This window comes from Ammospiza caudacuta, chromosome 8 (assembly GCF_027887145.1).
Source record: "Ammospiza caudacuta isolate bAmmCau1 chromosome 8, bAmmCau1.pri, whole genome shotgun sequence".
In the NCBI taxonomy this organism is placed as follows: Eukaryota; Metazoa; Chordata; class Aves; order Passeriformes; family Passerellidae; genus Ammospiza; species Ammospiza caudacuta.
Genome location: NC_080600.1, coordinates 32414919 through 32438963, shown reverse-complemented (window position 1 = coordinate 32438963; position 24045 = coordinate 32414919). Strand labels below are relative to the sequence as shown.

The following is a 24045-nucleotide window of genomic DNA, read 5'->3' as shown; positions in this document are numbered from 1 at the left end:
TGGCCAGTGAAGAGAGGAGGGCTCAGCCCCTTTCCCCATTTTCTGATCCAGTCTTCTGCACTGCGCCTTCTGTCACTGGGCCATGCACAAGGGACACTGAAAGTGCAGCCTCAGCAGCTGAGAAGGGAGCAATATCACATAATCTATGAGAGCTTTCTTTCAGCTGAACTCCTCGGGGAGCAGCGACCTGCTTTGGCAGTGTTTACACACCGTATCTCTGATTTGCACCTTTAGTAGCTCCCAGGGTGAGCTCTGGCTGTACAGCAGCTAGTGATAAAAAATGAGGACAAGTGCACAGAAACCCAAATTTATCGCTGGGGTTTCCTCCCAACCATTACTCACATGGACGAGCTGCTCCTGAGTGTCATATTCCTTTGTGCACCCTTCCCAGTGGCAGTTAGTCTCATAAATAACCTCAGGCTCCTGTTTACATTCATCCTTATCAAGATCTTCTTTCAGGTCTGTCAGATGCTCCTGCAACACATAACGGTGCATTGTATAAGGTGAACTTCTTTCATCTGAATTCCTCCATCGCTCATAGATTACAGGGCAAGTATCAACTGATCACAAAACCATGCTTTTTGTGGCTACATAACATCCACTATTACTGTGAAATAAGGAGCTACAGGGTTTTGGCAGAAGTGGATCAGAGCTGACGACAAAAGATGAAACACCCCAAAGTCACTGTTGAAGCAGGACCTGGATTCAGCTGGGTTGTGGGCAGTCCCAGGAAAAACTGAAAAAAGGAAAGAGCTGGCTTCTGACCTTTGGTTGTGCTCCTTGCTGGAGCAAAACAATCAATCAGGGCAGAGTGGAGAAACATGAGTATAAAGAAATCACAGGGCACTCAGAGCCCAGAGCCCACTCACTGACATGGGCTGGGCAGGGGGTTCCTGTTTTCTGCATCTCTCAGTGCATGAGAAAATGATAGCCAACCCAGAGATTTATGCCTGCAGGATGCTCCACAGGGATGAAGTGATGAGGTCTCAAAGCACTTCTTTGAGAAGGGAATTTGGAAAGCTCAAGCAAGACCCAGTGAAGAGTAGGTTGCAGAACAGAGCTCCTGGGACCCTGGCCTCATAAATGAGTTACTTTTATGCTGGATACACTGTGAGCTCTCTCCTTAACGTCTCTGTCTAGCCAGATCCTCAGTGCTAAATGAAGCACAGAAGATTTTTGTCATGGCTGCTAGGATTAAAGCATGGGCAACTACACAATAATGTAACATACAACATAATTAGTACACATGTGAGTAAGGACAACTGTCAACTCTGCATGCATCAGACACCTGCACTACAGACAAGGCCAGCAGCACCCACTATTGGCTTGGGAATCTAGCAAGACCAAACCCAGCAGGTTTGAACCCCCTTCATTCCCTTTCCTCCCAGATACTACTGCTGCCTAGCACAAAGCATCCTGCCTCCAGGACACCTTCAGACAGAAGAGATTTGTTTTAATTAGCTCTTATTTAAAAAAAAAAAAAAAAAAGATATTGCAAGGTGGCTCTTGGGACAGGAAACTGTAGTAATTTACAGAAAGACTTCTGGAGATTCAAACTATACCAGAGCCCAGAGCAATAGTCTGAGAAAGTTCAAAGAGCAGCTTTTTTTCCCTGCAATTCCTATTGGTTGAGCTTTAAACACTAATTTTTTTTAAATGCTTGTCTCTGTGCAAAGTGCAGTTCCCAGACAACTGTAATTTTCTACTAAAAATCTTATTTTGCCAAAATTTTTATATTTTCTGTTGGAACAGAACTGTAACAATTTAATTTGTTGAAAAGGACTGACTTGTTTTATTTATAGCTAGTTCAATGCTAGTCTGAATCTGTACTGGAGCTCTCTTGTGGCACTGCAGAAGTTCAGTAACTCAGGTCCCTCATGCCTGGTACTTCACTGTGTCCCACAAATCTTGTCTGATTGTATTTTTTACAGCACAAACCATCATGGGAGATACTGTCTTGCCAAGGATTGCAAACACCCAAAGCACAACTCACATGAGGTGTTTCAAATGCAGCATTTCCAAAACAAAATATGGACTGTTTTTGGGACAGATGAACTTCACAGTCAGCATAAAGTGGATCAGTCAATTACTAACTGACTGTAACACAACTTTCAGCACAGTCTCCTGCAGAAAAGGAATTTCTAAATTTAATTAATTCTTCTTGCTTAGACCAAAGTAGACACCCACTATATTCAGTTTTTTAATCTGTTCTCCTCGCCAAGAACGGGCTTTTACATGGTACCTTCTAGTAATTTCCCAGTCAATACTGAAATACTGCAGGATGTGGAACCTACATTTCTCTTGGGGAATTACTTCACATACCGCCTCATTAGGAACTATTAGATGATCAGTGTCCATTTTCCTACCCCTAATTTCACCTTGTTATTCTAATAAAATCTCATTGCATTACTTTAAACCGCTCCATTCAGTGCCAATTTCAGTGTTTTTAAGACCCAGCGGATAAAACCCCTGGAGTAGGGCTGCAGGGGTGAGCCAGGCTGGTGCTATCCAAGCACTCCCAAGCTGGGTGCACACGGCTTCGCATGGAGCAGCGCACGGAGGATGGCAGCGGTTGAGCAAGCAGCTGTCTGTCCCACAGCTCCTCCACTAACACGTGCTCTGAGAAAGCAACTGATGGCTTTCAAATATTTTTTCATTTGCTGCAAGAAATAAACACATTGCCCTATTAGCCCAGGCAGCGGCCAGATTGGTTTTTCAGGGCATGTGATTTTGCAGCAGTGTGTAGATGCACTCCTAAACTCAAAGCTCCAGAGAGGTGCCTCTTTGCCCTAATCGTGCTGACTACAGCATGTTTATCTTTCCCTGATATGCTATCTTCATCAATTTTACCAGCCCCCTGATGACTGCACACGTTGCTGTCCCCATGCATCATGCTGAGACCTGCTCCTGAACCAGGGCAGAAGGAGAAATTTGTCATCAACTCTTCCATTCGCCTGACAATAACACAGCTTAATATTTCATGAAAATGAAGTGCCCAGAGCACTCCTGATAGTTTACAGTTGTGATAAAGGACGGTCAGATGGATACTGTCAGCCATTAAGCAGTTTGCAATCACAGGGCTGCAAAAAGAAAGCAAAGGCCTCTGGGCCCTTCTTGGTGTCAAATGTTGTGTCACCAGTGTAAAGGATGTTTCTAGGAGCAATTCCTTGCTGAATCAAGAAGTCGTCCTTTTTTTGCAAGCCTTCTACCTACATGCAAGTTTCCCTCATAATCTATGTTTGCTCTGAGACACTAATGCTGCTTGCTTTGCAGCACAGAAAACTCAGACATCATTTTTACATTATTACACTTGATATATTTGCTCTCTCTTTTTTCCTATCCAAGCACAGCAACAGCAAGCAGAGTCCCATGTACCCATGGAATGCTTCACTCAGTCACTGCAGCTCTGCCCCATCCCTTCCTGGGCTTTGTGCTCCAAGAGACACCTGCCTGCCTGGCAGATTTTGCTGCCTTGCTCCCAGCTACAACAAAAGATGCCAAGAGGATCATTCCCAAAGATGAGACCCAGCAGCTTGCTGCCTCAACCCCACAACATGGCTCACAGGAGGGAGGTTACCTGTGTGTTTGGGGACACTGGGGGCAAGCCCTCAACTTCAGTCTTGACTTTGCTGCGTTTGTTAATTACTGGATTGACGGTGCTGCTCACGGCCGACTCACTGCTCTGCTTGCTCTACGAAAGAAAACCAGGCAAGAAATGGCACTGGGGTTTGGGATGACACACAGACAGTGGCCCACTTCCTCATTGGAAACTAACTTTAAAATCAGTCAAGGCTGAGCTTCAGGAGTGGCAGGGGACAGCAGGATTGGCCTGGGGTTCATATGAAAACCAGCTCATGTGGGTTTGTGCAAGGCAGAGGGATGGGAGAGAGGGAAGAAGAACCAAGGGCAGCCTCAGCTTCAGGCTCGCTGGTGAGCTTGGCCTCACCACTCCTGCTCTGTTTCAGAGCAATCCAGTCCATGGCATAGCTATCAAATCCTTATACAACCCCCACCCAAGCCAGCTTTATTTCTCAATGTGACAAAATGATTTGCTGAGAAAATGAATTCCTGGGGGAAGCAGGGGGCTCTGGTTACATGTGAGGGCTCTGGTTACATGTGAGGGCTCTGGCATGCTGTGTCAATGAAAGACTATGTGTGTAATTTGCTAAGCTCTTAAAAAATAAGAACAACTTCAGGACAAAAAACATCCCATTGTATATGCATAAAATTGGAACATTAACATTTTAAATACTCTTGCTAATTGCTCAAGATTGGGCCTGCAAATTTTTGAACAGAGGCAGAACTCTTCCAGCCACATTATTTTGGTAGCCAGTTTTGTAAGGAGAAAACAAAACCAATCAATCAAATAACCTGCAATAACAAACAGAGTTTGCAGTGCAGCAGCCATGAGAAACCCTAAAACAATAAACTAGTCTGAAAAGTTCAGTATGATAATACTAAAACAACGATTTGAAATGGGTGTGACATATGCTAAAGTAAGTCTTCGGGGAGAAAAGCAACTGCAATTTAGACTTGGAAGGAATGTAAGTAGAAAGAAAAATGATTAAGAATGTGCTAGGCATATTCACTGACCCCAGTGCATGTGGAGGCCTTGTGCACACATATATGTGCTTGTTTGGTCACAAGTATTAGTAAGGATGCATTTAAAGTGTGGGATCTCATTCCTAGTTTTCAAAATCTGGCCCTTGGTTTTGCAAAATTTAGCAGTAAAAATTGGCATCAGGGACACATTGAGAGAAAACCTACTGAAAAAGAAGAACAGCAAGTAAAATATGAAGAGGTCCTACACAGCATGCACTTACACATTAAAGATTAGGACCATCATCATGGTTCACATCAGTACAAAAAAGGAAGGAGGGATTGGTGAAGGTCCCAACAAGAAGCTTGGTTCACAGGTGTCTTTTTTGCAAAACACTACAGCAACTGATGTTCCTCAATTTCATAGGACATAGCATGTTCAAGGAGATTTCCTGCCTGGGATGACCTTGCATATTGTGTTCAATACTTTGATGGACCAAGGCCTTTGGTTTCTGTAAGGGTAGGTGCAAGGAAGGGAGATGGGTGCAAAATTTGTCTGTGACTAATTTAGAAACACTTGTCAGAAAAAAGAAAAGCAACATAAAGGCACAGTGTAAAAAAGAGAATTGCTAAAACTCCCACAACCACCATGAAGGGAAGCTCACCTCCCACAGAGAAGGTGCCTCCACTTCCACATGTGCCATGCAGGATGGCTGTCCCTACCTGGCTGGAGTCGGAGATGCAGTTGCTGTTGCTGCTGCTCTGTGCTGGTGATGGGTTCACGGAGATGACTGCCATGTGCTGCCGTGAGGGGAAGGTTGGGGATGGCTGGATCAGGGGAGGAGTGTGTCCAAAGGCTGAGCTCAGGCCTCTTTGCTGGGTCAGGATCTGCTGGTACGTCACGGGGTTAAGCGGGTGGGGGAAGCTGAATGCCGGACTGCAGCAACAGGAGAAGGAGAAAGAGAAATGATGAGGAGTTATTTTCAACAATATTTATCATATTAGCCAGTCACTGATTCAAGTTTGGCTTCTTGGAGACTCCAGGAACCAGGCTGCAATGCCCAGATATATGCCTTCAATGTCAGGATAAGCCTGACTGCCTACTTTACTGCAAAGTCACCATTTGACTTAAACGTTCCTCAGCAAACTTGTGAATCATTTTGATCCAAGCATTAGACTGATCATGATTTCCTTGCTTTCTATGTAAAAAAAAAACCACAGCAAAAGCCCTTGGGAGTCCTTAAGAGGATAGAACTTGGGTAAATCTGGCTTTGCTGCCCCTAAGGCTCCTGAGTTTTCCCAGGCAGACCTCTTTTGCAAACTTGCAGCTTTGGGCTTATGCTAACCTGGATGTGAAAAACAAGCATCACCTGGCTCACCTGGCACAGATTACAGCAGGGATGAATAAGTATCCACTTAACATAGTCCAAAACCATGCAATTTACTCTGCATTCAGGTGAGGGGAGTGCTGGCTCAGGGGACTGCTGAAGCATGTCACCCTTCCTATGTAGGTCACTGGTTCATCTCCAATCTAGGTCAGCAGTGACCAGGAACACCACTCCCCCTGGCTGCTTGGGCAATGACTGGGGCAACAGGTCTGAGACAGGATGCAGCAGTGGGGAGCAGTAAAAACAAAACTCTGCTCTTGGAAAAAAGGGGTTCACTCCCAGGAGCAAAGAAGGAGAAGCAGAGGAGATGCTCTGTGGTAACTCAAGATGAGTGATGCACGAAGCATAGACAGCCCAAAAATTGATTATTTGCCACCTTCAAGAAGTGGCTGCCCTAAACCTTTACCCTCATGGTATTTTCACCACAGAAACTGGCCAAGGTGTGAGCGTTCAGAGAATAGGGCCATAATTAGAAACACGCTTAATAACCAATTTTGCTTTTGGAGAGAGTATTTCATTCCTGCCTTTAAGATGCTGTTAAAATAACAACAAAAAGTCTTTTCATACCAAATTTCTGGAAGTTATGCTGCTATATATGTTACCCATTTTACAAATCCTGACATTTAGAATATATTTTTAGAACACCGAGAAGCAGTTCAAATTCTTTATTATTAATTGATTATTCCCTTGGAGGCTGAAAGTTGACCATTAGGTCAGTCCCTGGACTCTACTGATTTGTGAAAAATACCAGATAGTACTCTTAATATTTGAGTGTAAGTTGAGATGCCACAGATATGTGCAGCTAATGACAACAGGTAAAAAGGCTAGAAAAAATGTGATTACCAGATAAGAAGTTGCAATTTGTTTATGTCAGTCTTATGTTTGATTTTACAGTCAATTTCTAAATTATGCTGCTGGATAAAGTGACTTACATAATTACTGTTACACTTATTAATAAAAACATCTCTGTTTTTCCCCACAAGCTTTAAGCATGCATAATCTTTGTAACCCTTTGCTTTGCAATATCAGTGTTAATTAGATCTAACATTTTTGACAGTTAAGTAACAAAAAAGAATAATAACATTGTGAAACTTGGGTGAAGCAATCACAGTAGGGATTGACAACAGTCAGCTAGCTGCCTAATGTAAGTGCTTTTTAATTAAGATTTGAACAAAACTTTACTCAAGGGTTTAGATTTGGTTTAAATATGCTTTTAGAATTAGGCTCTTCTATCCACCCAGGCAACATTTTTTCTAAGAATGTGGGCCAGCAATTTGGAGAGTACTTTGGGGCAATCTCTTAAATCAGAGTGTTTCTTAACCAAACTGCTCACAATGAGCATTTTTTAAGACAAATTTATTATCTGTTTCTGCTTGCAGGGACGCATGATCATACTGTAATTACTGGAAACGTGGTAGCCAATAACCCCAATCCAGCCAAAGAAACCCGACCCCAAATGCCACAAAATACCCTTCCACATGCAAAACCAGATGGGGGGCTTTGATTTACTATGCTACACAGCCCTGATGCACAAAAGCAGAGGCTGCAAGGAAGGGAAGCTCTCCCTTGCAGGAGGATCATCCCTTTTGTCGTGCGGGTGGTTCCTCAGCTGAATGGAGCTGATCCCAGAGCTTTACCTGATTGTCCCGGCAGATAAATGGCCGTAGGAGCCACTCGCTGCTGAGCTGCTTCTGGAGTTGTTGATATATGCCACAAGAGAGTTTGGGGAGGTCCTGATCATTGTCTGGAGATCAATGCTGGCATCAGAGAGTGGGGAGATAGACAGGGCTCGTTTCCGGCTTAATCTCGGAGTCACTCGCGGGCTCGAAAACCGGGACACTGCAGGAAAGAGAAGCTTTGTCAGACAAGACCTGTGGGCTGCTCCCTTCCTGCAGGTGGGCTGGAAGTGCTGAGAATTGCTGCACTCATGACTGCTGCAGGGTGTTCAGGCCCCAGGAGCAGCGCAGGGAACCAGTGCCCTTTGATGGGAGGTTTCCCCTCTTCTGGGCGCTGAATCACAGGGGTCAGGCAGCGCCATGAATGCCCGCTTGCTTTGCTGTCCTCAGGGGAAACACAATCCTGTCCATCACCCCCTTCCATGGACACTAAATTAACTTAAAAGGGAGAAGGCCAGCAAGGTTTCCATGAGTGCAGCCCTGCCTGTTGACTTGGTGTCAGGAGCAGCAGGCCAGGGGAGCTGCACATCCAAGCTGGGTGCCCATTGCAAATGGTGAATGTGTGCCTGTGCACGGGGGGAACGGAAACCAAAGGAGCATGAGCACAATACTGACCAACCAATTAATGAAGGAGGCGAGGCTCCAGAAACCCTGAAAGTAAATTAAGAGTTTTAAGAAAACCAATTTGGCAGCTCAGGCACAAAGTTCAAGCTCTCCCCCTCTAAGGGGACCTGCCAGTGCCTGGACCCTATTAGCAATTGTCAATCATTCAGGCATGAAGTAATTTCCAACCCTGCCAGGCCCATTTATGGATCTGCAATACGTGATGGGTTAATACTGTAAAAGTCTGGCATCTCTCAGTGTTTCAGTGCTGCTAACTGGAACTACTGACTTCACCCAAAGGAAACTCTGCCGAGGTCTGACCCACCTGCAGATCTCTGGGGTGGCGTGGATGGGAGTTGCAGATGAGCCAAATCACAACTTTCTTCAGTACCAGGGTACCACATCCAAACCCTGCCTGGAATGACTCTCCCTCCAAAGCAAGCAGTGTTTGGATTGTGTATTAAAAAAAAAGTAAATATCTAAGGATGAAATATAGCACTTGGCAATGGGTCCTGGCTCGTAATCCCTGCCATCCACCCAGGGGTGCAGGAGGGCTCAGCTACTCCAGCTCTTTCCCTTGATGAGCACAGCAATGTATCACCACCTGACTTTTGCAGTGGTGGTCTCCCCAGAAAGCATCCTATGGGTTTATCCTATTAAACACTGTGAATAAAACACTGGACTGCTTAGACAGGCAGTATGAGCCATTTTCCTCTAGCTGTCTGAAGGCACCGATTTTGGCTGCATATCACCAAATACAAGCCTGGCACTTTGTAAGAGCATGAATTTTCTGTCCTGATGACAGTGCTGGTAGGTGAGAGGCTGACTGGGATGTAGAAGGAGGTAAGATGTGTCCTCCTGGTGTGATCAAACCATTCATTGTGCAAATGAACTCGCCTCAGCAAAGGCTGGCCTGAAAGAGTGAAATGGAGACTTCCCAAACTTCACATCTGGTTCCTGAAATCTGAGCCCTGCCGAGCCTGGGACCAAACAACATGAAGGTTGCTTGGGCCTAGATCCTCTGGCCATCCTTAATGGTCCCCTGGCCATAAGGAATCTTGATTCAACACATGCACCACAACCTGGAAAGACCTGGGTGCTCTTCCCAGTCCTCTTCAGCCACACCTCTTTGAGCAAGTTGCTGCTTCTTTCTGTGTCCCTATTTCCCAGTGTCATCTATTTAGATGAGCTCCTTTAGACAGGGATTGTATTTTATTCTGTACAAACTGCACCAAGTGCGATGGGGCCCCATCTCAGATGAGTTGTCAGGATTTCTGTCCTACAAATAATATGCGTATTTCCAGATATAGATATTGTTTCCTGCATTTGCATTCCCACAGTCTCCTCCTTCTCTAACAGAAGGAAGCAGGCCAGATTTGACAGTCATATTTATCTCTGTTACTCCCACATCTCAAGGGAGATCTGTTTATTAATGTGCCACTTCCCTTGATAAATTACTAAATAGAAAGAAAAGCCTTGTACTCATTTCTCGCTCTTCCTTCACATGATTTATGCTCATGGTGCTGGATCAGCCATTGGTCCCCATTAATTTGCAGAGGGAAGAAGACCTGATGTCCAACAGAAACCTGGGTTTTAGCAGTGCAGACAATGTGGGCACTCCTCCCTGCTGCACACAGGTATGCCATTTTTCCCCATGTAAAACTCCATGGAAAGCTGTCAGATTATCAAGCTCTCCTGGGAATTCTCCAGCCCAAAACCAGTAATATGCATTGTGTTAGTGTCCACTCTAATTTAGATCCTGCAAGTACTGTGGGCTGTCTGAAATGTTTGATAGCAGATCCAATAGGTTGGGCTCATGCTTTACACGAAAGCCTCTCAGGTCTTGCGGGCCTCCACAGAAAGCTGTGACCTAAAATCGTGCTATGGATGAACAATTCCTCTCTTCTTAATGACAGCCTGCCCAAGGTGCCCGAGAAGAGAATCGTCTGGGAAACAAAAAAGAAGTTTAGGCACATGAAGAAATGCTCACCAGTGCATTTAGGAAGAGAGAACATTTTAAAAATTGTTATTCAAAAGCAGATTAACAACACTGGGATTGTTCTAAATAATAAAGTTTGCCTGACCTGAATCTTCTGATCTGAGGACATGGAGCAGGAATGTTAAATGGCAGCAGGCAGCAGCAGTGGTCAGCATTTGTGTGGCTGTCCATAGGAAGGGGTTCAACACGGGCTGACTGACAGCCACTGGGGCACATAAGCCAAGTCCTCTGCTTCCTGAGGTCCAGTGTTGTTCCAAAAGAAAAGCCACACACAACTGTTCAGCAGGGACTGTGCCCAGAGAAGTAACTAAAGGCGGGTTCCATTTTTCAGACACACAGACGGAAAGCTTTGGGAACATTTATCACTAACACTCCTCTCTCCTCTCCCCTTTCAAAATGAACAGGATTAGTTTAAAGAATTTTTGATGGTTGGAAAATATGTTGGGGGAAGTTCCCCAGACAGCTTAGAGCTGGGAGGAAAGTCCAGATTTCTTTGCTAGAAGGAAACAGCATCCTTGGCAAATTCCTGCGATGCCTATGAATTATCACATCCACAAATTGCTCAGAAACTGGGATACTTCCCCCAAATTTAGATTAATCCACAACAGGACAGTGATGACCAAATGGTCAGCTCTTACATGTGGCAGCTTGTGGACCAACTGTGGTGCCTGATCCCAGGGCCCAAGAGCAGGATCAGATCCCAACTTCGTCTGGGAGGTGGGAGCAGAGGTATCCTGCTCTGACCACTTATGTGGCTGTGGGCTATCAGAGGGATTCTACAAGAGATGTTTTCTTCTGGAGCAAGAATTCGGACCTTATGTCACACTAGGAATAGTGGCAGCAAAGCCCTCCTGAAAGGAAACACCAGGTGGGAGCTCCTCTGAGGCTCCTCCAGGGTAAGGAAATTTCAGGCAACCCTTTACAGACAAACACGCTGCTGTGCTCATGACAGCACTCAGGGGTATCTGCTCCCTAACAGACAAGCCTGTGAGGCACATGGGCTGCAGATGGCTCACACCCTGCCTGCTCCCTTCCCGCCTCACTGAAATCTGGCCAGAACCACTGCTTCCCCTCCATCCCCTGGCCAAGCCCCAGGATAAATAGTGTGTTATCAAAATGGTCCCCCTTCCTCACCATTCACCAAGAAAACTCCATCCAAAGTGTACAGAAATATCCCCCCCATTCCCATCATCAAATTAAAACCAAGGGCCCCATAAAAACACAGGATGGTCCCATAACTGATAAGCAGCAATAAACTACAAACACTCTTTGTGTAACCAGTTCCTTATTCCCCTCTCTCCTTCTGCAGAGGCAACACACCTCTTTTTTAGACTGCAGCAGATGCTGGACATTTGTTCTGGCACCAGACAGTGCCCTGGGACCCTTCTTTCTTCTCTCCATAGGCCGATCAACTTTGCAGTTCAAGGAATACTAATGCTTCCCTCAAATCCTAGCTGAAAGACAAGGCTGCATTCTTCTACTCCCAATCCACAAGGTAACTGTTTAGTCGACTCAACTTGCATATGTAAATTGAATTCTTTAGAAACCAGAGTGCAGCAGGATTCCAGACACAGCACTTATGGGGTGCTCTGGGACTTTTTCTCTTTTCTGCACATATTTTTCTGGGGAGGAAAACAGCACTGCTGGCTAGAAATGGGTGGGAAATTGTTTCCCATTCTCTGAACCTTTTCTGAGATTTCAGCAAGTTTCCATTCTATGCTGGGACAAAGAAAACAACCAAAAAAAAAAGAAGTCTTTGAGAGTTTTTAAGGAAGCGACTACAGGGCGCGCCGTCTGCCCAGAGTAGCCAACAGCTGGCTTGGTTGGGAAGTCATCTGTGATCCAGCATATCCAGCCTGCAAACCAGGGCTGCTGTCCCACCAGCCCCAGGGGAAGCACTTCCTTCCTAGGTCCCCATGAGGCTCGGCTCTCTGCTTTTGTCCTGATGGAGCAGCTGCTCCACAGTTGCTCTCTCCTGCTGGAGAGAGTCCCGAGCTCACCTCTCCCAGCCACGGGCCTGCAGTCACCACCCAGCTGCACTGCCAGCCCTGCTCCTTACCCTGCTGGCTATTAAATAATTTCCTTCAAGGAGAAAGGCTCCAACAACACTGACTGAAGGAAGCTGGTGAAGCTGAATCACTGTTTGATTTGGGGAAATAAAGTCCTGCTTTGTGATTTGCCCACATCCCAGGCAAGTGTGCCAGCTGCTGGCCTGTTGGCTATGCTGCACTAAACAAAGCCTTTTACCACTTAAACTGCTGATTGTGAATCAAGACATTTGTGACACCATTTGTGGCACCAGGCAGCAAAACACAGGGTAGGGATCCCCCCTCTAGCTCCAGAACTGGACAAAATGGACAGCATTGCAGGGTCATCCCTGCTATTGGTAACTGTTGCACAAACACATCTATACAACCCAATCACCCTCTCAAAGCTCTGCAAAGTGATGGACCTAAAGATGATCTCTAATTTCCATCCTGGCATTATTCCAAGATCTGGATCTTGTTCCTAAAGCTGCCCCTACTCCACTCACTGGGCTCCTTTTAATTTGTGGGCTCCAGTGATGAAATGGCTTTGCTTGTGCAGCACTTTGAGATCTGCTGGTGTACAGGGCTATAACAGCAGCAGCATCAAGTCAGTGTGGATGGACTCCTCTTGAGAGAAAATGTCTCCTCCTGAAGGGCTGAGGGTAATCACAGGAAGCCCTGTGCCTAGGGGAAAAAGCAGCTGCAAGTACTAAACATGAAAGTGGTAGCCATCTCCAGGGTCATTGTGTTTCCCACCAGTTTTTCCTGCCTCAGGGATGCTCTTGCACAACCACTCTGTCACCTGGAATAATCCACCATGTAGTATTACTTCTAAAAAAGAAATGCAAAAGATTGTTTTGGTCTGCTGAATAGAACCTGTAGACAGTCTCAAATGTACCCCATCAGCAATGCTATGACATTGGAAAGTGATTAACTTTAAATCAAAAGTATAGGCTTTCCAGAAAATGGGATTAAGCCTAGATTCAAATTCAACTCTTGGATTTTGAGTCCTTGTTTGTATGAGGAAATGGAACAGGAGAAGCAACTGAATGGTTGTTTAGTCTCCACTGAGACTGGTCTGAACACCACAGCAATCTGGTACGTAAAACTTAAATCTGGTCACTGCTTCAACTTCTAGCTGTACACTGAAAACCCAGCAGAGATGCAGCTCTGGGCAGCCCAGCTCAGTCACCATGTGAACACTCATCAGACCTGGCACAGGGATGTCACCAACAAACTCCAGCTGACATTCATATCCTATTACTTTTCCTGACCTTAGACATGATGGAGTGAAGAACACTGAAAAAAACATGAAGGCACTCAGAAATTCTCTGAGAAATGCAATTACAGGAACCAGAAAGACACAGGTATGTGTCTGTGGAAGAACCACCATAGCCAGTGTCCACAGCTCCCAAGGACCAACCTGCAGATGTTTGGAAGTGATGTGACACTGAATAGGCCAGATTTAATATATGCTTATCTCCTGCTTTTCCTTTTGCAGGTGCCAGTGTTATCACAGATGAATGATGGTGCTGCATGTGGTTTAACAAGAGCTACCTGCATTTTCAGCAAATAATTCTTGTAAAGTTTCTATGTTCCCAGGCTGGGAAGAAAAGGGCTCTCTGAATGACAGATGCAGTGAGGTGATGACTCACTGGGGGTTTATGCATGCTACTGATATTCTTGTCTCAGAAAAACACCATAAGAGGATGCTTTATTAAATTATCTGTTCAACTATTTACTTAGGCCCTGCTGATTTAAATTTTTGAAATAACTTTCTAAAAAGAGAAGGAGACACTGTCTCCTCATCGAGCATTTCAGAGCCATCCATTTTACTCTCTGCTTTAATAATGTACAATTCTCTCTTTTCTCTGGGTGATGGATAAACCCAGGCACATGGACTGGTACTGGACTGGTGCTCCTTTACACATTCTTAAAAAGCAGTGCCACATTCTCATAATGTTTGAAAGTTTCCATCTCACGCAGAACCCACGTGAAGGCCCAGAAAAGGCTTTCCAGTTAATCACCAACAAAGCTTTTCACAAAGATCATAAATTCTTGGTGAGCCCTGGCTCTGCAGTGAATCATGGTTATGAGCTGGGCTGCAGGAAACTGAGACCTTTGATACATCATTCACCATAGAGCTGTTTTCAGGAGAAGGCAAACAACATGAGAGTCTTCTGCCAAGGGGAGTATCTCAGTACCTCAGATAAAGATTGATCTTCAGCAAACCACGGGATGAGCATTTTGGTGTGCTGGGAGCCAGCCTGTACCACCATGAAAACAGTTGTGTTTGCTTCCCTCACTGGTTGTTTATCTGGCACTTCAGTGAGGCACTGCTGGTCAGAGATGGACTAATAAGGAGGCAAGGAGGAGGAAGGAGTCTTGTTCATGAGCCCGAGGAGAACTTGGCAGGGCTTGTTTGCACCCATCTGCTATAACCACAGGCATTAACCCTTGGGAGAGAATACAGAGCAGTCTTACTGACCAGCTGCTTTGCAGCAGTGAAGCCTGAGATATATTTTGGGTGTAAGAGGGCAGGATGGTACCAAGGAGCTTGTGCTCTCTCTGACTAGGATCCAGGTTCCAAATTAGGAATTGGCAGCACAAAATGACTGTTCAGGTAAAACTTCCACAGCAGCCACAGATGAGAAACTGTTTTTCCATTCCAGAACAGCTTTTATCATTCTAAACCAGTCACTCTATGAAGCAGAAAGACCACAAAGTCTTTCATCTTAAAAGCTCAACAACAGAAACTTTGAAGCGGTAATGAAATGATGCAGATCCCCACTCCAAAACTTGTAATGGTCCACAGGCAAATCGGAAGATATCCCAGGAAACAGATGCTGAATCTGAAAGCTGAGCTGAGATTTCTCCTTCTTGCAGCAGAAATAATCCTCACACTGCCCTCTGTAATATCTGTACAACCCAGTTCTTGCAAGATGTAGCATGAAGTGAAAGACATTTCTAACAGCTCTAAAAATCATTTGAACCTCATATATGCTTCCAGACAGACTCTTCCCAGGGCAGCAGACAGGCCACAGGGGTGACTCAGCACTACAGTGCCTAACATGACTCTGTTTCTTCTTCATGTAGCCAGGAGAGAGAGTTTTCTGAGTTTATAACACACAAGGCTATCACAAATACCACATTCCTGCTTTTTTTAATTTCCTTGCTCGAAGTACTATTTTATTCTTTCCACTGTGTCTCCCCATTCAGATATTTTCTCTCCTTGTGGACCTGAGAGGTCCTAACCAACATAAAACGTTCACTGTGCCTAGCAGAGCTTTGCATGTACACGGCCCAACTTCACCCCAGACACCAAGCAGGCAAAACACAGGGTGGGATGGGGAGCTAGACATGCAGCCCATCCCCAGGCACGCTCTGGTCACCCATGGTCAATGCAGCAGGACAGCAGCAATGCCCAGCTTGCTGGACCAGCCCATCTCCTACCCATGCTGCAGCCATACCATCCTCCCTAAGAGAGCAGCACATACCTATTTTAGTTTATGTATATTTTATATATATATATCTATGGAAGGAGGTGACCTTTTAAGCCAAAAAAATAGTGTGGCACCCCAAGGTTCCAGCAGGGCAGAGTGACCACATTCAACAACCTCCACCTGGAAGGCAGTCCCATCCACCTATCCCAAAATTTCAGCCATGCCAGGAAAAACCCAAGCTGCTACTCACCATCGACAGGGCTGAGGTAATCGTGGAGGTGGGCTGTGCTGGCTGCTCCCCCGCCCTGCATGAGGAGGTCCCCGTAGGGGTTTGGGTGGCCGGCCATCAGCGTCATTTGGTGGTAGTAGTCAGCAGGGTTGGCTCCCGGTGGTGGCGGGGGCAGCCCGAAGAGGCCTCGTTCCTTCAGGTGCTCGTGAGCCACTGTTGGAGCCGCGGGTGAGGAGAGAAACATGGGGAGAAGGTTCCCAGTGCAGTGTTAGACCCTGGCGCTGGCGGCCCCGGCTCCCCCTGTGCCCCCCGGCAGCCCCATGCGCACGGCTCCGCGCGTGACGTGCGCTTGGGCGTGCTTCTGTGGACAAAGGAGACCAGGCTGGGGCCTCTGCATTCCTCCATTTCCGCAAATTTATAAACAATCTCTCGTTCCCCCTTCTAATAATCCTCCCGTTCGGACGCGGCCAGCACCCCTGGGAGGGGGGAGAGGGCCCAGGCTGCTGACAGCAGTAACCCTGTCAGCATTAACATCCCTGCCTATTAGGAAGGAAAGACAAATGCAGCCCAGTTCCCGATAGCAGCGTGAGGAAATTAAAGCCAAGGTCTAATGCATAGAACTAGGTTTAGTGTCTGGCAGCATAAAACCATTTTGGCTGCCAAAGCCAATTACACTCACTTTCTCCCAGCTGTAATTTTTCAAACCTGCCTCCCCACCCGCTTGCCCCATTAACTTATTTACCACCACCTTAAACAAGGGGAGAAAAAAAAAAGAAAAAAAAGGAGGAAAAGAAAAGCAACCCAAAATGCAATGCCTTTCTTCCACAGCAAACAATGAAACTGGTTTTGGAAGGAGCGGACAGGGCAGAACACACACAAACACACACAAGCCATCAGATTCTCTCTGGCGGGTGCCTGAGAGTTCGAATGACGTTTCAAGGGGAGGGAAGAAGAAGAAGACATAGGCATGTCCCCATCACTATAGTGATGTTGTTTTAGCTATACAGGACAGTTTTATGCTACCAGACACTAATCCAGGGTCCTTGTTGCTCTCTGGTGCACTTTGCTTTGCAGTGTTGAAGGGCTGCTGGCCCCTGCAGCAGCTCGGGAGCCAAGGGATGTTGGGATTTGCTGGGCATGCAGAGACCAGGTCCCCAGCTATTCCCTGGGCACTGAGACAGCCACCTGCAACTGTGTAATGAAGCTCTTCTGATGAAGTAAGGCATGACTAACACCTTGCCAAGTGAAAGCAGTGTTGTGCATTTTCCCCTTTCCCTGTTGGATGTCTTTGTCCCCAGCTCCTCAACATGGGGTCTGATAGGGCTCAGAGAACATGATCACCTCTGCCTGCACCCAGCACCAACTCCACACACATCCTTGCCTTCCCTGAGGGTTGCTGCAGAGCAGCTCAGGAGTAAGGAGGACGAAAGCATGGCCCCTCTACTTCACTCAGCGGCCACACTGACCCCAGACACAAAGCCAACAGGGGATAACCCAGCTGGCTTTGTCTCCTCTGTAACATCAGTCTCAGCCAGGCCAGGCAGCCAGAACAACCGTGACTCTCTCTGGTGAAAGCTGGGTCCCAGCAGAGACATAAGAACAGGGAAGCTCCTAAGAGAGAAAGAGAGCACTGCAGAAAGGAACGTACTTTAAGCAAAATATTTATAATATGATCCAGCAGTAATAGCTATTCTCACGCTCTGCTTTCTCAGTGCGATGATGCAAAACAAATGTGTAGTTAAAGGGGGAAGAAAAAAACCAACAAAAAGAAAAAGAGACAGCCCTCCCACTTCAGAGAGCAGCTGCAGAGTCTTTGCAGCTGTAAATCCCCGGGTTTTAGGGAATTTCAGTCCTGGTGAGCTACAAAATCGCTGCAGTACCAGTAGCAGAGTGTCTTACCGTCGGCAGGGCTGAGGCCCCTGGCAGCGGAGATGACGGAGAGCGTGGGGCTGCTGTGCACAGAGCGGAGGTAGTGCTCCATGTGGGGTGCCACGTAGGGGTGAGGGGGGCTGAAGGGAGACTCGCCGGGCCCGGCAGGGTGCGGAGACAGGCGGATGAGGGAGATGTCGGAGATGACAGGGCTGCCGCTCAGAGGAGGAGGCCTGGGGAGGAAAACAGAGACACGCTGTCACTCACAGCCACCCCAAGCAGGCACAACTGCTTGCCACCCCTCTCTGTCCTGCCCCACCACCTCTGCCCACAAGAGAGAAGTTCAAGCATGTCATGGGACAATCCTCTCTTCTTGGCATACACAGAGTCTGAAGTTCCCAAGCTTCCTGTGGACATGCACCAGTATTGCACTAAATATGTATTTGTGCAAGGCGGCTCACCCACACTGGGCCGCTGTGGAAAGGGGCATGAGCTGCTTTAGGCAGTGACTGCACATAGAGCAGGCATGGAACACACCCTGTGCTGGAGATCCCACCCCATCTCCTTGCACAGGGAGGCTGGCCACACAATGATATTTGAGGCAAACTTGGGGTGTGCAAGCTCCTTGCTGCCCCTGGATATCCAGATGTTTAGTGCTGCCATGTGCAGAAAGCCCTAGACAGGGCAGTGTGTGCAAGGATGGAAACGCTGCAAGGAGAACTTATGTGATGTTGGGCCGTGCTTTGCTCAGCCCAGCACGTGTGGCTTGGTCTCTGCTGGTGCAGCAGCCCCACCTCCTGCTGTCCATCATGGCCAGCACAAACCTCCTTGACAGGTCGGTGGTACGGTTCAGAGGGCAAAAGTTCATGAGAGGTTTTACTGCATGCTTTCTGGGGGCCGCCTCTCTCAAATCCCTCAGATCTTCCCCAGGCCAAGTGCTACCCGAGAATAAAGTCAGTAAATACCGAGGGATTCAGCAGGTAACAAAAAAATGTCACATGCATGCTTTAGTGCTTAAGCAGTTTTTTGAAGGATGAACAAGGATGGAAGAGAAAGTCTGCAGACTTCTCCAGACACGTGCCCTACTGTACCCTCCAGCCTCTTAGACAAACCACAGAGGGTGCAAAGGAGAAAAAGTTACACACCCTGACCTGAGAAGCAGAAAATCTGAGCTAGACACCAAAGGAGGCAGAACTGTCATTAGGCAAAACAAAAGAGCAAAATCTGCTTTGTATTAGCTCTCTCTGTACTGACAGAGGGCTGGAAGCAGAGCTGGTGTTGATACACAGGTCACAGCAGGGACAGCATTTGTCCCTGACTGGGTGCTCTGGCAAAGCTGAGGGAGATGGATGTGCACCCCATGGGGCTGCACCCTGAGCACAGAAGACAACGGGGATTTGGAGGTCAGGGATCTGGGATGTGGGCTGATCTAAGGGAGGGTACTACAAAGGCCCTCCACTAAGACTATCCCAATATGCCATTAGTGAGTGCGTGTAAGATTTGTCTCTCCATGCACAGACAACCACAAACACGATGATCTGAGCAGTTTCAACACGCCACCAGCACCTCAGGATCTCAGTCACACCCTGCCTTATCAACAGTTCACGTGCATTTTAATTTATTTGTAATACTTGCATATCAACAAAACCACACAGAAATGTAATATAAGCTTTGCAGACTTATTCAGCAATTTAACAAGCATGTTTGTCTTTGTTTGATCTTCTATGTGTTTCTGATAAATTAGTAAACCTTGTGGCTTTTTGAACACTTTCTGCTGATGGGTAGTAAATTAAATGCCTTCTGAAATATTTATAGTTCAAAGTACTTTCCTGTAGCAATGCACTCTGTGGCTCGGTGGTGTGAAATACCAGGCAGTGAAAACCTGTCACACACAAAGGCTTTGTGGAGATGCACAGCCACCAAAACAGGTGGCTCATCAGAGCCAGGCCGGGGTTTTGCCAGAGCAACACCCACCAGCATCGACCCTGTTTTCTTTCCTGACACTGAAAGGCGAACTGATGATGGCATGGCTATTTCAGCCCTCACAACCTCCCCACCTGTGTTGCCATGGCCTTCCATTACCAAAATTATGGGGTGACCAGAGTCACTCCCCGGTGCCTCTCGCCATGACGTCAGCCGCGGCGGCGGCGAGCTCAGGAAGCTGCACCGAGGCCGCTGGGGCTGCTTTCTGTTGAGGCTGCTAATAAAGGCATCCGAGCACGGAGCCGACCAATTTATTTCTACCAGGGAGGAGGGAGAAGTGAATCAAAGTCTCTGTTCCAGATTTAGTTTCAATTCATTTCTAATAATCTCCACCGCCTCATCTGGAAAAAATGAAACAGGATTAAAAAAAATGATGTCATTAAGAAAACATCTGACTAATTTTTCTTCTGACGAAGACTTAATATAAGTGAGGGGCGATGTAAATTAAAAGCAGCCCCAATCTTCCCTGGGCCACAGAGCCTGCCTTAATACATAAGCCATGAAAGAGGTTTTCTTACATATACAATAAGTTCCCTCTTTCATCAGTACTCACAGCTTCTCCCAAAAGGGTTGTGAACTTCTTTGATGCAGTCCTGGAACTATGTATTACCAGGTTTACGAGCCTTTGGAGCCTCTGCTGATCAAACTGTGAGGCCGACATCTAAAATGCGTATAACAATATGAAGGGTTTGCTGTTCATTTTCTCTGTGCTAAATTAGGCAGAAATGCTGGAGTCCCTCAGAATAGGAAAACTCCACCCTGAACAAAGAGGTAACACTGGGAAAAAGATCAAGAATTTCCCCAAAATGCATGCAGCTGGAAACGCAGCTGGTGTTTGAGCATGAGGTTGGCCCTGTGCACAAAGACTGGGCTGGAGAGTAGGCAGCTCCTTATGGCTCTGCTTAAAGCCTGTCCTTGCTCACTGGTCCATCTGTGGACTAGGACAGCCATACTCCCATCAAGATCTGGCTCCTGTGAGCCCTCCCAGGCAGAGATCACCTCTCACTGTTGTACATCTACAATTCTAGCAAAACAACATCCCACAGTGCAGCATGTTGCAAAATAATCTGGCTTCCAGGAGCTGCCTCCCTAGAACTCACTCAGCCAGCGGCATCCTCTGCTCCTAACTCCCCAAAGGTTTGATTTTTTCCCCCGCTTTTTCCCAACTGCATTGTTTCATCCCACATTGAACCATCACACTGGCACTGCAACTACACAGGGAGAGGCAGCTGTATCCTCACAGGTCTGCTCCTTGCAGAGGAGACCATCACATCCTGCTCTTTAGAGGCAGTGGATGAGAGATGAAGCAGTGCAGGGGCAAGGCAGCTCTGTCCCCATATCCAGCTCACATCCAGGGCATGCAGGGCTCTCCATGCCCATGCCCCAGACCCTGCAGTGGGACATCCTTCAGCTTGGTCTGGTGAACCAGCCCATGCAATGAAAACATGGTGCCAGAGCTGTGTTCTTCAGCCTGTCCATAGAGCTCTCTGTCCAGATCTCTGCTAGCCATGTAACTCCCCATTTCTCTCCTGGATCCCACAGATAGCATGAGGAAAACACCCCACCACCAGAGGGAGAGCTCCTGGCTTTGCTGAACACAATGCTGTAAAAATGTTGCTGTCTGCAGTGGGATGAGGGATCTCACCTGACCACATATATATCTGGAGAAAGTGGGATTCTGGATTTCAAATAGGCTAAGGGAATTGGGTGTCCAAACACCATTAAATTTAATGTGAGCCAGGGGCCTGTTTTCCCTGTGGCTCCCGCAAGAAGCCCAAGCTCTATAATTAATGCTCAGGATTTGCAGAGCAATTTGCATCTCTGACGAAGCACGTGAGCCTGGATTCATTTCCTCCCCTACCCAGGAGAGGCTTTTCCTTTTCTGCTCTTTAACAGAGGGAGACATCACCTGATGCCACCTAAGAGCTGCAGGGCCTCATGGTGGTGCTGGGGGCATACAAGCTACTAAAGGCTTTACAGAGCAGGTTTTCACCAGTGCAGTGGATGACCCTTCTGGGAGAGCAGAAATCCTGGCACAATTTACCAGTCTTCAGCTGCCTGAGGAGCGGAACTGTGGGGCTGTGGTAACGCTTGACAACAGAGAAACACCATCAGCAAAAGGAGAGATACCAGCATCTGAGACATGATACACACTGCCTGTGGGACACTGGGAGACTTCTGGTGGTTTCCTAGGAGCTTGTCACTCTGTAACAGTCCTTCATGGAGGAAAAGAGATTTGTTTAATTTTCTAGCCTCTTGGGTTTTGCTGAAAGGAGTGACAGCTCATCTGAAGCACTGCAGTCTCATCCCAAAGTCTGGGGGAAGGAGCTGGCAGTTTCCTTTAAAAACCAAGGCAAGGAAACCTCATCCCGTGGTTTTCAGTGAGGCAGAGCACCATTCTCCTGTGTGTGCCCTGGAGCCTGGCAGGTGCTTGTCTTTGATGCTGCTGCTGGATGCAGTGCTGAGACAGAAGCCTTGTGGTCCCATGGCAGAGGAGCAGCATCCTCTCTGAGTAATTGGGCTGGGCTCCTGGGAAGAGAAAACCTCAGGAACTGGCCAAACCAGTGCTGGCTGCTATGAAAATGGCCTTGGGGAGACTTTTTCCCACTCTCCCTCAGTGGACATGCATCAGCAATCCCAAAATCTTGCGTGACAAAAATGAGGCAACATCTTGCCACTGCTGTGAGCCTGCAGCCTCTGCAAGGGGCACTCAACAATGAATGTAACAGTTAAAGAAGTTGCACATTTCTGAAATAATCTCCATCAGTTAAATAAACCCCAGAAAAATGTGGACAATTACCAAGCACTAATGTTCCATGACTAGTCTAAATTAATACTTATGTGACAAATAAATTCATTCTGCAAAAAACAAAGGGCTGAATACTTTTCCATATGCTTAATGGAATATGGACACTTGAAGGCAATTGTTTTGCTCCACAATAAAGAAACACATAGCTGCTAAACAGACATAGAAGCAAGGAACAGAATTACTCATGGGGAGGGGTATCATACTCTGGTAAAGTTTTGTTATTTAAAAAAAAGCTTTTAAAGGCAACAATCATTTTTAAACTCCACTTTTAAACCCCAAAACTTCCTTTTGTTTTGTTTTACATAAAACTTCCTAGCCTGTTTCTCCAAGTGCTGTGTACCTAGAACACCACCTTTGCCTGAAGGAGGAAAGCCATAAAGACAACTGAAAAATGGACTGCTGTCATGGCAGACACTGTATGGATGGGATGCCAAAGCTGTATTCAACAGGAAACCTAAAATGCCCCAGGATTCATGCTAAATGCTTCAGTCTAAACAGCTCTCAGCAGCCCCTCAGCTTCACCTCTGTTTATTTCTGATTTAAAGTCCCTTACAACAGGAAGGGCGAGAGGTCGCAGCAGTTGTGCGGTACCCCGAGGATCAAACCCCACGAGGTCCCTCAAAACAAGGTAACTTCCAGAGGTCAAACCTGGGCCATGACTATCAAATTCACATGGCATTTGATCATTCACACAGATTTCCCTCCCTGCCGTGTTTTCAGCTCGGAGAGCAGAGGATGTGCCGCAGGAGCAGCACAGAGCTGCCTCGCAGCCGCCTCTCCGCAGCCGCTCCAGGGATCGCCGGTAATGAGGCGATGGGGAATTGCTCGCTCTTCCCAGCTTTCCCAGCGCTGCAACAAGTTGATAATTAGCCAGTAAAGTGACCTGATGATCGAATATAAGACTATCAACTTGGGGAGCCGACCTCTGTGTCCCTCTACAAAGAGATCGAGATGGGGACTCCAGAGACATCACTGCTACCTCCCAGCCCCTGCTCCATCGGGATGCACAAGTAATATTTTTTCCCCCTGTATTTCTGAACTCTAAAATAAGGTTAATATTTTTTTTTCATACTCACAAAGAGGAATATATAGAAAATCAGAGCTACCACAGCTAATTCAGCAGTTAATGCCCTCACTTATAAGATGTTATAGAGATTGTGAAGCTGAACAAATGTTACAGCTTTTCTGCAGAAATTTAATGGGTATGTGCTTCATGGAGTTCGTATTTTCTCTTTTCCCCTCAAACATGTCTTTGAGCAAAAAAAGGAAGCATAAAAGTAATAGTAATAAAAGGTTTATAACAATAAAATATTGATTTTAAAAGATATTTTTATCAACACGGGTAAGTTCCCATTAGATCGGTTTATAGATGGAATTGCTAAATTCAGCATTGCAACAAGACTGTATGGCAAAACCAGATGCTTTTTAAAAAGATGAGCTTTAAGTGCACAGCAAGGTTTGGAGTTTTAATAGTAGGAAA

The 24045-nt window shown here is 46.6% G+C and overlaps 1 protein-coding gene across 1 annotated transcript in view; it reads right to left on the bottom strand.

Annotated features, from left to right (window-relative positions):
* GLI2 (GLI family zinc finger 2) overlaps positions 1-24045 on the bottom strand; it is a 137133-nt gene that overhangs the window by 19277 nt on the left and 93811 nt on the right. Inside the window, exons 3-8 of the mRNA XM_058809436.1 lie at positions 17804-18006; positions 15926-16117; positions 7565-7766; positions 5263-5476; positions 3578-3691; positions 343-474 (exon numbers count right to left, since the gene is read on the bottom strand). Coding sequence (XP_058665419.1) covers positions 343-474; positions 3578-3691; positions 5263-5476; positions 7565-7766; positions 15926-16117; positions 17804-18006 — 1057 coding nt within the window. The remainder of the gene's footprint in view (positions 1-342; positions 475-3577; positions 3692-5262; positions 5477-7564; positions 7767-15925; positions 16118-17803; positions 18007-24045) is intronic.